This window comes from Bombus pascuorum, chromosome 6, assembly GCF_905332965.1.
Source record: "Bombus pascuorum chromosome 6, iyBomPasc1.1, whole genome shotgun sequence".
In the NCBI taxonomy this organism is placed as follows: Eukaryota; Metazoa; Arthropoda; class Insecta; order Hymenoptera; family Apidae; genus Bombus; species Bombus pascuorum.
The window spans coordinates 16,914,894-16,928,031 of NC_083493.1; the positions used below are offsets into that span (position 1 = coordinate 16,914,894).

Consider the following 13,138-nt stretch of genomic DNA (forward strand, 5'->3'; position numbering starts at 1 on the left):
AAAGGAGAGAAATGGTTTCAGGAGAAACGGACGCGACGGGATTGAACGGAACGGAATGGAATGGAATGAGATACATACATACCTCGACTCGTGGAAACGGACGAATGACACAAAGAGCAAAAGAGAGTTACACAAATGCTGATTATCCAAAACTACCGTTTGCAACGCTACCGTTGCGATAGCGTAGGTATGCACAGACACCGATAGCTCTTCCTTTTAACGATACCTATCGTGTACTTCGTGTTTCTTCTTATGTTTCCGTTCCATTCCATCGAATCTTACAATAGACTTATCACGATTCGTACTAATGTTTCTTTCGTTTAATCAATTTCCGTTTCAATTTTTTCAATGCAACGCTTTTTGATTAGTTGCAACTGGAAACACGGAACTTCGATAAGCGATCTTGTGGATACATAAAAGTTACGTGATAAAGATCATCGTCGTATTATATTTAATGGATGTTTATGCATCTATAAACAAATTTTTAAATGCAAAAATACACAAAATGTAAGGAAGATATAAAAATAGTAAAATGTTCGAAATACGATACTACTCGTGATATTTAACGAACGCAACAAATTTTTTAGTACATTCTATATCTTTGCATTCTCAAAAATATAAATATCCGCGCTAATACATTCCATTTTCAAAATATAAATACAAACAAAATCCCTCGTAATATATTTTTAATTTTACTTTTATTAACTTTTGTTCATTCGTTTACTGTTTGTACGATAAATATACTTCAGTGGTACAATTCTCTGCGCCCTCTATTCTCCCTTCTCTAATCTGTAATATTGTCACGTTTTTGGTCAATCACAAATTCGCGCGTAGTCTTGACAAGAAACCACAAAATAAATACGTCGCTAGCTTATGAAGAGGTGATCAAATAGAAAATTCATAATCACGATCTTAACAAGAAAAGTTGTATAAAAAGCGACTGAAAAGTTACCAAGTTCCCGCGGCGCCGTCTCGTTTGTAATCCCAACTCTCCAACCCTTCCTCACCGCACTGCTCTCGAAGCCCACTCATAATTACCAAAGTTAATTTGCGAATCGCAATTTAATTGGCCAGTTCTTGAAGGTTCTTTAAACTTTGTCTTTCACGGAATAGGATTTTACGATGGTTCGGTTCAGTTCATTCCCGAAAACAACACAGTGGTTGCGTAAACGAACAAACCGATTTATATGATTGAAAGCAAATGCTATAAAACATAGGAAGAAAAGAAATACTTTTTCATGAAAGAAAAGTTAGTTTCGAAGAAGAAAGGGAATTGTTAAAAATTGGTTACCAGCCTGTAACAACAAAAGAATAGGTTATACCGAACAACATAGATAGTTACAGCATAGATATAATAGTTAAAACAAATTACAAACAGCACGATACATATGTAGGCAAATATCAAAGCATCTCCAATCTATATATTGTGTGTGTGCAATGTGTATACTTTTGCGCATTAGTATACGTGTAATATACATACGTATATATGAATGTAGATATACGTATGTTTCCTTTTCTCTTCATTTCTGTAAGAAAGGGCAACAACGTTTCGAAAGAAGATACCTGCGACTCATTACCAAGCAACCACGAACGGATGTTCATAGATACGTATGCGAGACAGGGTTAAAGACAGGACAAAAGGGAAGAGAGATGCCGGCTTCCTGAGATTTTACCGTTAGCTGCTCTCGTTGAAACGAAAGAAAGAAAATTCTGCGTGACGGCGAGCCTTTTAATTAGGCTGTCTGTGATCTGCCAAGCATTTTTGCTTTCCTTGTCCATCCTTCCCTATTCTTCCTCTTTCTTCTCCTTTCTCCTTTTCTTCATTCTTTTTCTCCTTCCTCAATTTCGTACTCGACTGATTGCGAGTCGATCACACTTCGCGCACCCACTCCTTAGATATGCCACATTTTCAAATATCAATTTCTCATTTAGTTCTTGTTTCTTACAAAAAAAAAAAAAGACAAAAGAAGGATGAAATATAATTCGTTATGTCTCTAATCTTACAATTAGAACATCCATAGTATACAACGTGAACGAAAATATCCAACCTAACCACGATAAACAAATCGAACTGCATTCTCGATAAAGAATACGTAATTCTATCGAAACGATACTTGAGAAATATAACCTAAATTATATTAAAGTATAGATATGTAGATGTAAATACAAATGAAATAACTTTAAATCGTCGCAATCGCGATATACGATCGACTCAACGAAATATGTAATATCTTTTTCTTTAACGATCGAGATATATTAATGATCAATGCACGATATATGATCTGGGTCTCCTTTCTTCTTTGAAAGAAGAGGAAACCAACAATGCAATACCTGTGACTGATACGCGACGGCATGTAATGACATCGAAAATATACTGGTAATTCAAGCGTTTCGTTTATAGTCTAAGGAACGTGCTCCCTTTCATTGAGGCCGTGTGGAAATGTGAAATAGGGAAGAGGATTGAGAAAGAGGAAAAGGAAGAGGAGGAGGAGGAGGAATCGGTGTTCATCGACGGGAATTCAAAACGTGCAAAAGAGCGAACGCGTGAGCACGTTTGTAGAGAGCGGTACGAGAGTGATACACATACACACCTATCCGCGATCTCAATAGGCGTCGGGCCAGGAGAATAAATTAACGAGGTGTTTGTCCGCTATCACCACTCTTTTTCCAAGCTGGATTAAAATCATTCTGTCTTTAATAATTATACCGACCGAATACGTTAAATGAGGCGCGCGTCGCGACGTATTTACCACTGTTGCTTTTTGATAATGTTATTTACAGCTCTGATTTACAATAGATCGCCACTGAACCTCGCAATCCACGCGAATTACTTCCTCCCTACATTGTATATACCGTTAAAAAATAAAAGAGATATAAAATGCGACGTGTGGTAGTAAATTTTATTCGTCACGTTGAAAGAGAAGAAGCGCTCACTGAATACGTATAAAGCATAAAAGCAAAACACTGAATATTGCTTTTCGGACCATTATCGGATACTATATCACTGCGATCTCGTACTATGTGATAATTGTAAGACTACTATGCGTATATCATATTCGAAATATCAATTAATATTTAAAGGTTAAAAAATACACGTTTTAAAGGGTTGATTAACATTGCTAACATTTAATTAAATTATGTACATTAGGATAATAAAATCCGTTGCAATAAATATTTTTATGATACATGCAAGATTATGAAAAAACATTATTGTTGAAAGTCAGTATTTCTCTTCAAAATAAGAACTACATATCTCTTACGATTATGATACAAGGGAATTTATTTTCTTATTTTTCGACGAGTGTATCGAGTGAAAAGATTGTTAGGAAACATTCGCATTATTCATTTCCCAAAAGTAATTTTCTCTAAAACTAAATAAAGAATATCATACGAATATGATTTTAAGTCTTTTTATGATTCATAAAAGGTCGATGAAATCGTGTCATTCTGAATCCTCGGCATTTGATCAAGGTTAAATTGAGATGCAAGATAATTTAAAAATCACAAGAAATTTGGCAGGCAGTCAGGACCATGTTGTTGATTCTCATAGTTACTCAAGTATCGATTGTAGATAATGGAGATTATCAAAGACGCCTCTGGCACTCAAAATCATAATTAAATAAACATATTTGTCTAGCTTTTTATTTGTATCAAATAAATACTCCTGCATTCCATTTGTGACAATATATTCAACGTAATAATATTTGTGTAAAGGAAACAAATGTTGAATTTCAGCAAATATATGTTTTTTCAAACTAAACAATTTGAAAATTGAGACAACATCCAAAATGATCTATAACAGACAAGAGCTCTAATCTCATAAACATATTAGAGTAAAAGCTTAAAATCTTTTCCCTTTATAAATTACAGATTCATTGCACTCTCAAATAGCTCCAACATCCTTTTCATCTCTTTACTAAAAGTTGAGAAAACGGATAAATGTTAGTATGATTACAGAAATGGAATACATAATACAAATATAAAGACAGATACTCTAATACTCGCATTTGTTCTGCTAGCTTATATACAGGTCCCATTGATTTCGATAATTCTTCGCATTTTGCCATTAACTGATACATCGATTTAATGTTGTGATCCACTGCATCGCATGTTTTACAAACAGCATCCCTATATGTTTCTAAACAGCCTACGGTGAGTGCAGATGCCTAAAAGTAACTTTTATGCAAAACCCTTTGAAAACTTAATGAAAGGAAAAATTTTCACAAAGCAAAAAAGAAGAAATATAATTGGAAAAGATAATTTACACTATGCAAAATGGCTGCCAAATTTTCTGTTAATGCATCAACAGAGGTGGCCACTTTTCTCGCTTCCATCTCTAATTCGTTTAACACATTATGATCAAGAAGAGGCACCTGAGGCGTTAAGGCTTGCCTATACAAACAGGGAGTAGAACTGCGAGAACCCGGAAAAGATGGAGTTTCTCCCTTTTTTGTTACAGGACTTGACAGTTTAATTTTGTTTTCTAAATCTTCCGCAACAAACAGTACCATATCACCGTCTTGCATTACTGTCCCCTCTAGTTGCAAATATCCCATGGCTTTGTGATAACTTGGGGGATCTATATCGTCGTCCTCTATTGGACTAGATTCTCTATGCCTTAAATTTAGCTGGTCTGGTCTACCACCAATTCCGTTCATTTTCTCTAGGCTACCATCTAAAAATTTTGTTCCATCAATATCTGGTGAATCGATCAGCGATCTTAACTCCGAAACGGGTGGAGATGATTGTGAATCGAATGATATTTCCGAATATGACGCTGTCATCTCATGTAGCTGAAATAATTATAGTTAATGTCCCTAGTATTGCCCTTTTCGATCAATCATATTTTGCAAATATAAATAACAGTTTTTTTTACACAGGATTCATTAACTCTAACCTTACTCTGTCTTCATCGTAGTCGATAGCTGCATTCTTTTCACTACGTATTGTCGTTCCTTGTTTGAGATATGTTTCCCCTTCTTCTGATTCCATATTTAAAAAACAATTTATTTTTCCAGCCCTTTATAATAAAACAAACGTGCCTTTTATTTGACGTACGTCACAATTGATACAATGGAATAATACTGTCACAATTATCGATCCTTAAAGGACGTTTCTACTAAAACGATAGTTCTTTTGAAACAAATTTCTCCTAAAATTTAAGAAATAAATTTAAATAAAGAAATAATTATACAACTGTTTCAAAAACGTTTCATTAGAGTTACGGTATATTATCTCAATCCTCTGTAATAATGAAAACTCGCCTTTAAACGAAAAATTATATTCGTTGATATCATATTGATATAAATACGAATTTTCAGGTTAGTTAATTCATAGCTATATACTCTCTGTTGTCATTTGTAAATGTTAAACAACCGATATTTGACTGAAATCGATTAACCAATTAGTTGACTGAAAATTAAGAAAGATTTAATAGCATTTGGTATAATGTACCATAATATGTTATCTCATGTTTATATCATTTTCATATTTACCCACAAGTGAATTAAATATGATTTATGCGGCGTACTAAAAGACAGATATTGTTTATTGATCTAAATCTTTATCTTTCTCTGTTATAACAGATATAAAATGTTTGAAAATTACTTTACAGATAAAGCAATATTAAATTGAACTATATCAAAATCATTTGATAATGATGCATTTTAAAATACCATTATTTTTTATCCTTGTCACCCTGATGAAATGTGTGTTTCCACAAAATGATTTCTTTGATGAAGAACTAATGTTAAAACCATTACCAAGCAATCATGTCTATGCATATTTTCAATTTACTACTGTATGGGAAACCACAAAAGACATAACAACATGTAAGTTCATAAAAGATATAACTTAGCAAACACGAAGTTGGCACCCCGCTGGGGGTAGCCACCCACATGCTATATTTATTTTTATTTTATTTTTTTTATTACCAATGAGATATAACACTTTACCAAATGTCCTTTAGGACAAATTGTAAAAACCAAAATAAACTAAAAAAAAGAAAAAGAAAACATGTAAGTTACAAGATATAAGTTATCAAATATAAAATCCTTTTTTATGCAAGTAGAAGTTAATATTTCAGTCCAACATTCTCATTTATTTCCAAGAGGACTTGGTGAAATTATAAGTCGTCACAATGTAAATGAATTACATCTTACATTAACCAAAGGATTATGGAATTATCAAAAATGGGGATATCCTTATCATGATGCTGGTCCTGGTGCTGAAATATATTCATGGTTCCACAAAGATGTTAATAAGTAGAGTTTCACTTTGAACTTAATAAACACAATGTATTACTTTAAAAATTATATGAATGATATTAATAACAAAATTATTTTTTATTGTTATAGCGTTGATGATGAGTGGAAAGGTTTAACAAATGCACTAGCTGGCTTATTTTGTGCTTCCTTGAATTTTGTTAATCCTGCAAACAGTATGTCTCCAGAATTTACATTTCGTCCTACAGGGGTAGTAGATCACAGTATCAATTCTAGTCATTTACGCTATTCATCATTACCAAAAGAAATAGTCTGCACTGAAAATTTAACACCATTTAAAAAATTATTGCCATGTAATTCTAAGGTATATGTGAAAAATAGCGACTTGTATTTATTTTGTGTAACAGATACTGATATATATGATGTTTTAATAGAAAGGCTTGGCAACCTTATTAAACTCTGCTTATATTCACAATACAAACTATCATTCCATTGGAGTACATTTTCGAGTTATATGCTCAAACACAATCTGTACTAAAACATCATTAGAGTTACGTCAGTCTGTTTCATTGATATATGACACAATAACCGATGTATCACAGGTAAATTTTTAACAAAATTTTGTATGTTATAAGAAATTTGTAGCACTCATATGAATTTTTCTTCAGAATTGGTCAATTCGGAAATTTTTTGGAATGGGTATTAGAGGAGCATGCCCTCTTGCTACATTAAGCAATGTATATATTGACATATCTAATAATAATACTAATCAAGTTTATGAGTTAGTACCTACTCCAAGTGCGAAGATCGTTAGTCTTCGAGGAGGACAATTAAATGAAATAGCTGTTTATGACATTAGATCGCTTTCTTCAAAAGGAATATTTAATATTGAAGTTCTATGTAATACTACTCGTACGGCTGGTTTAAATTATCCTTCAATTCTATATGCAAATAGATATGTCATTGGTTTGTAATACTACTTAAATTATAATAGGTACATACATGGGGTGCAATTGCAAAATAAAAATTGTTTTCTGCAGGATATGGACAAGAAAGAGGTAGTTTAGTAACAAAAATTTACAATAATTACTGGCAAACACTTGATATTATTTTATTAGAAAGTATTCCATGGTACTTGCCAGTATATTTACATTCTGTCAAAATAACTTGTGGGGCAAAAAATATTATACCATGTGAGTAGTTGTATTCACATATATCATATATCATTGTATTCATCATAGGCAGTGATATATTCATCGTAATTATTCGTATTTTTCTTTTTTCTTTCTATGAGCTTTTCTTTGTTGTCTTAATCTGTTGAAATTTTGTATATAGTGACACAGCGTTATGTACCAGGCAAGCAACGTAAAAGTCCTTACTATTTGGAACTTATTTTACGTTTACCACCGCAATCAGTAACTAAATTTTCTATAGAAATGGATTATTCATTTCTTAAATGGCAAGAATACCCGCCAGATGCAAATCATGGGTTTTACATGGGTCCTGCAATAATCACTGCATTACTTCCAATTGCAAGAAATTATACTGCGTTACCACTCGATGGAAGTACCATAACATCAAGGTTAAAAATGTCTACATTAATAATTAATATTACAACATATGTATAATATTTAACACTCAAGTTTTGCTAAAGCATAATTAAATTTTCAGTTTCAATGCTTCAAGAGAAGGCTATCTGGTACAGCTAAGAACCGAATCTTTACTAATTAGTTTACCGACGCCTGATTTTAGTATGCCGTACAATGTAATTTGTTTAGCCTGTACAGCAATTGCCCTAGCATTTGGTCCACTTCATAACATTTCAACTAAAAGATTAGTTTTGAAACGTGTTGAAATGGATTGGAAGGAAAAATTATTATCGTCTTTAATGAAAAAAATCGTTAAATCAAAAAAGAAAGAAGAATGAAAAGTGTAATTTATTATTTGATTTTAAATATATATGCATTTTTAAGTAAGACAAAAATGTCTGTTAAAATATAAATGGAAAAGAAATACAAATACAATAATCTTACAATAAGGTACATTAACGAAGTTGATTATAAAGAAAATTAACAATTCATCTCAATTTTATTTCTTTTCCTTAACTTCTTTTCTTTTTCTATAGTATATAATATATAAAAATGCGTAGGCTTATTTTTTATTATATAACAAATATCATTTGACATTTCCCTTTAATGAAAATACCGAGTTTGTTACTTTACAATTGAGAGATTTTTGTAATAATTAACTGTTTACTGCAAATAATAAAACATTATGATGCAACATTATTTTACGCATTTTAAAATCATATAAAAGTGAAATAATAAATATTGTAATAAATGTAATAACACGCATACAATGAATACTATATACTGAATAATCATTTTATGGTGCTGGTCTAAGGATTGGGGATAAATTTGTAAATGTATTTAACATTGTACTATGGTACTTGTCTGTATAATTTTCAACATCGTTATTTAAAATATTATCCGATAGCCACTCGCATTTTTGATGTTTCAACTGAAATTTAGTTGAAGAAAATTTTTCTAAGAATGATTCTGTTACATCTTTGACATCATGAGATAAACAATTCATTGAATCTTTATTTTCGTTCGAAGATGCAGGAGTACATGTATTTTCTTCCTCATCCGAAGAGCATAGATCGATCACTGCAATCGCTTTCGACGGTCTTATACACGATGCGATCTCTTTAATTGAATGAGTGGTAGTCGTATTATTTTCGCCAGAAGAACTTTTACCTCCAAAATCAATTAATTCTACATTGATAACTTCATTGCCAACTACCTTTTCTACATTTTCTTTTATCGTGTTTATGTCACTTTCGTCACTTGGAGCTTTACGTTTTGAAGGAACATTTGGTCTTGTTTTTCCTTCACTATGGGTTATCATTTTCTTGCTTACGATAGAAACATTTTGAATAAGACATTGATATTTTGGCTGATTTTGTTTAACATCATGTATTTGTTTCTGGGTCAGTCGATTTAGAATAACAAAAGCAGGTCGACAAATAACATACAATAACTGTGATTGTATGCTCAACACTAAAAAGGAAAAGAACAGCTCTTATATATATCATAGAAAACATATTATAATAACATTTTAAAAAACGTAGAAATAAGGAAAACGAAACCCTATGAAACTCCCCCAAAGATTAAGAACTTACTTGGTTTCTTTTTAACAGAATTTACAAATTTATATTGATGCACATAATCGCATGCCAGTTTATCTCGATTTGGTTTATATGTAACACTCCATTTATCGTTATCAACATCTGCTTCCAACCACTTTGGTTTAGACGAGCTGTTTAAGACAGGAGCAATGAGGTGTCTTTCTATCCTTTCTAGCCTTTCTTGTTGCGTTTCTTCTGTCATTGCCTTGGACCTTTTAGCTAATAATATACCAGCAGGAGAAGAAAAAGGAATAGTCGGACATCTTGTAAAATTTACAAACCCTCGAACACGGCGGGAAGTTCGGCTAATGATATTACTGTTATTATTAACTGTAGCATTATTGTGAATTTCAACTGATTTCGATTTTGATTCCGCTTTCGTTTCTGATTCCACTTTCGCTTCTGATTCCGCTTTCGCTTCTGATTCCGATTTCACTGAACACAAGTGAAAATATTCCAAGAACTGGTTTTGCCTTAATTCAGGCTCTACAATCGACAAGTCCGGAGTTGTAGATCGAGAATTATTTCCGTTATGTTCTTGTTCATAACATACACTTTCATGTTCCTATAGTATACAAAATTACTATTAATTTCATTTATCTTTTCTATTAGAATTCATATAAACACACACATTTGATGTGTGTACCTTCATTTTCTCTAGGCCTATAAATTCCGCATCACAATTATCACATAGATAAATATCTCCTGTTGGTGTATGATTCATCATAACAGAATGCTCTTGCTGTTGCTGTTTCGTATAGGAAGAAATTACTCCTCTACAAGATAACAACTTCTTTCGTGGACTTTCACATGTTCTATCATAATTCTGTAATTAAAATAAAATTTCTTTATTTATTTTTTATAAAGTTTTTAGTATTATACAAAGCAAAGTAAGATGTGAATACAAGAACAAACCATATTTTCATTGCGAAATGTTACTAATAGCTTGCCAGTACTTTTGTGATACAAACTTGTTGTAGAGTCCCAATTATTAACATATTGTAGATCTTCTTGCGAGTACCGTGCAAGATATGAGCAAAAACGTAAGAGATATTCACTTCTATGGTATGTATAACATCTGAATACTAATTTTTTTAAATTGGCCATCCAGCTCTAAAATATAATATACATTTTAATAGTTAAATATTTTACCATTGAGGAAACAATTACTTATATCATTACATTTTTACTGAGATAATTAACTTACATCGTTTACTCTTTTAGGTCTTGTTAAAGGATTTGAAAATTTAACTTCTTTTGGCCACCACCTAGGTTCACTGATCACTTCGTTAGTATCATGACCCAAGGAGCATTTAACCATGAATGTAATAAAACGTTCTAATTGTGCCTAAAATCGAACATTTTTTATAATACTTACACTACTAATAATTTACTACAAAATATAAGTTTCATTACCACCTGATTACTTAAAATTCATTCTAAATGTACAAGTATAAAAAGTAATATTCTTACCATAGTAATTTTTTCCAATGACGTTGGATGTCCATTGGCAAATAAAAGAGGAAGATTAGATACCACAGAAGCTTCCTCCAAAGAACTGCTGTCTATTTCCATAGGATTTGTATCGACCATCACACATTCGTTCATTTCACTGGACACATTTTGAGGTAAACCTACCCCGTATTCTTGTTCTTGCAACATTGAGTATTTCATGTTTTCAAAGCTATCTGCATTATTTTCACTTAAGGTACATTTTCCGTTATACAGCTGTTTTCCATTTCTGCTTATTCTGCATACAAAAATATTGTCTTGAAGGCTACAGATGTTATCTATTTTGTGAATTAAAATAGTAATGGAGAAAGGCGATGAACATAAAACTCTCTTATTTATAATTAAGATCTATTCACAAAATCAAGAAACAAATCGATGTATTTATATGTACTGTTCATAATTTTGTTTATACATAAAGTACTGAACAATTTTGTATGCGTACTTCTGACAATTAGAAATTGTGAAAACTAGAAAATAAATGACATGAAGCATTACATATACCAACTTGTGTCGTAGATATTATAATTAATATCTAATTATAATCAAATATAGATATATATTATATCTAATTATAATGAAATATATCATAAGAATGAAAATCGAACAAAATGAATACAATATACGTGTTAAGAGATACAAAAAATTAATTAGTTTTTTAAACAAAAAATACAAATTTGCAGCTAGAAATCGAATACCTTTTCAGACGATCGAAAGATCTTTCTTCTTCCAGTATTTTCAGACTGATATTCCACACGATTAAAAATCTTCCTGATCACTGATTTGTAAATTACAATTTGTATGCAATTTAATATATAAGTTGCACAATAGCTAGATTATCGAATAATTTTAAGATAAAACTGCTATAATGAAGATACATCTCGCATTATCTTTGCAATATTTGTTAAAATTTGAAAAAGCTTAAGACGAATACGGATTTAAATGTGCAACCTACGTGTACTTTTGTAAAAGTTAATTTACTATTTAAATCGGCAGATGTGATGTAAGTGGTAAAAATGACGATTGAGGTTCGAAAGTGGAAAGGCACGCGTCGTAATACGAATTTACAGATGTATGTATACATGTACTGACAGTTCCCTCCGTGGTTCCCTCCTTGAACAGAATATTTTGCCACGATAAAGCACGGTATAGTTCAAAATGGCGGAACGAATCAGCTTAATTCTCAGTGACTAATGATCATTTGTAAATTATTTTACTTCTTACATAATGCATTCCTTTTTAGGTTTTATTTTACTTTCTTGTTATTTCGATTTTTCTTTTTACTAATAATGCCACATCAACATGTGCAACAAAAATACCGATAAATGATTTAGGAAGATTTCGAAATTATTGAAATTCCCTATTTATCGGTGGTTGTTCTTCCTCTCTATCGTTTCTGGTCACGATCATATAGGCAGTCACATTCGCTAGGGAAAACCGTCCGTCTTTTGAGTGAAAAATGTTCAAGATGGAAGGCACGAGAAGGTCTCGTTCTGTAAGACAGATAAAATGAGTGGCGTGTCTCTGTCTCTGTCTGAGCATTCATAGAATTTATATATGTACACGTATGTATGTAAGCATATATGTATATACATGTTGCATATATACAGAACGAAACCTTTTCTTACCCTCCACCTTGACTTTTTTCGACTCAAAAGGCAGACAGTTTCGTCAATGCTTTCGGTATAGAGATGTTCAGACGTGTTTATATGAACGTGGTTTCGGCTACGATCATTCCAGATAATTTTAAATATCTGTTAATAATGAACATTTTTTCACTATCATTCAATGAGCTATTCGAACAATTCGTAAATTCATAATTTATGTTATTTATTTAATTGTACAGTATTTTATATCTAAACAAAATTAACGAATAATATACAAGGAAAATAACACTATTTTTCAATTTTTCTTTTTAATAAAAATTATTAGCTGAATAAATTATATGTTAAATATTTAAGATGTACGTATATAAATAAGTATGTTTTTAATATATATGTAAGTGAGTCTCATACCTATACATTATGTACACGTATGTTTCAAAGAGCGCAGTAAATTGAAAAATTATATAGTAGCTTTTACGCAAGTGCAAAGGAGAACCAAGAAATTCAATATTAATTTTACATTCAGATTCTTAAATTATGTTAGTGAGGAACTAATGATTTAACAAATACTTAGTGTAAATGTAACCTTTCTGCTATAACTTGATGTAACA

At 31.6% G+C, this 13,138-nt stretch overlaps 3 protein-coding genes across 10 annotated transcripts; 1 reads left to right on the top strand and 2 right to left on the bottom strand.

Moving 5' to 3' along the window:
• Nucleotides 1-3,626: 3,626 nt before the first annotated feature.
• LOC132908303 (BLOC-1-related complex subunit 6) lies at nt 3,627-5,196 on the bottom strand. Of its 3 annotated transcripts, none has more exons than XM_060962205.1 (4): nt 4,903-5,196; nt 4,266-4,793; nt 4,006-4,166; nt 3,627-3,916 (listed from the first exon to the last, which is right to left on the bottom strand). In XM_060962205.1, exons 1-4 carry the CDS (start codon nt 4,990-4,992, stop codon nt 3,865-3,867), a joined length of 831 nt encoding a protein of 276 aa, XP_060818188.1. In that variant the 5' UTR covers nt 4,993-5,196; the 3' UTR covers nt 3,627-3,864. The 3 variants fall into 3 exon arrangements, with proteins under 3 accessions (XP_060818188.1, XP_060818189.1, XP_060818191.1); XM_060962206.1 differs by having other exon boundaries at nt 4,898-5,196; XM_060962208.1 differs by lacking the exon at nt 3,627-3,916 and having other exon boundaries at nt 4,007-4,176.
• A 170-nt stretch (nt 5,197-5,366) lies between these two features.
• Nucleotides 5,367-8,304, top strand: LOC132908299 (GPI transamidase component PIG-T). Of its 2 annotated transcripts, none has more exons than XM_060962200.1 (8): nt 5,367-5,831; nt 6,086-6,263; nt 6,357-6,588; nt 6,659-6,826; nt 6,893-7,190; nt 7,265-7,417; nt 7,560-7,806; nt 7,896-8,304. In XM_060962200.1, the coding sequence occupies exons 1-8, from the start codon at nt 5,657-5,659 to the stop codon at nt 8,149-8,151; spliced, it is 1,707 nt and encodes a 568-aa protein (XP_060818183.1). In that variant the 5' UTR covers nt 5,367-5,656; the 3' UTR covers nt 8,152-8,304. The 2 variants fall into 2 exon arrangements, with proteins under 2 accessions (XP_060818183.1, XP_060818184.1); XM_060962201.1 differs by having other exon boundaries at nt 5,667-5,831; nt 6,111-6,263.
• LOC132908295 (uncharacterized) lies at nt 8,144-13,054 on the bottom strand. Of its 5 annotated transcripts, none has more exons than XM_060962192.1 (8): nt 12,939-13,054; nt 11,622-12,036; nt 10,888-11,164; nt 10,622-10,762; nt 10,330-10,527; nt 10,061-10,240; nt 9,409-9,979; nt 8,144-9,286 (listed from the first exon to the last, which is right to left on the bottom strand). In XM_060962192.1, the coding sequence occupies exons 3-8, from the start codon at nt 11,086-11,088 to the stop codon at nt 8,610-8,612; spliced, it is 1,968 nt and encodes a 655-aa protein (XP_060818175.1). In that variant the 5' UTR covers nt 11,089-11,164; nt 11,622-12,036; nt 12,939-13,054; the 3' UTR covers nt 8,144-8,609. The 5 variants fall into 5 exon arrangements, with proteins under 5 accessions (XP_060818175.1, XP_060818173.1, XP_060818176.1 ...); XM_060962190.1 differs by lacking the exon at nt 11,622-12,036 and having other exon boundaries at nt 9,409-9,776; nt 9,819-9,979; nt 12,939-13,047; XM_060962193.1 differs by lacking the exon at nt 12,939-13,054 and having other exon boundaries at nt 11,622-11,786; nt 11,879-12,208.
• Nucleotides 13,055-13,138: the final 84 nt, after the last annotated feature.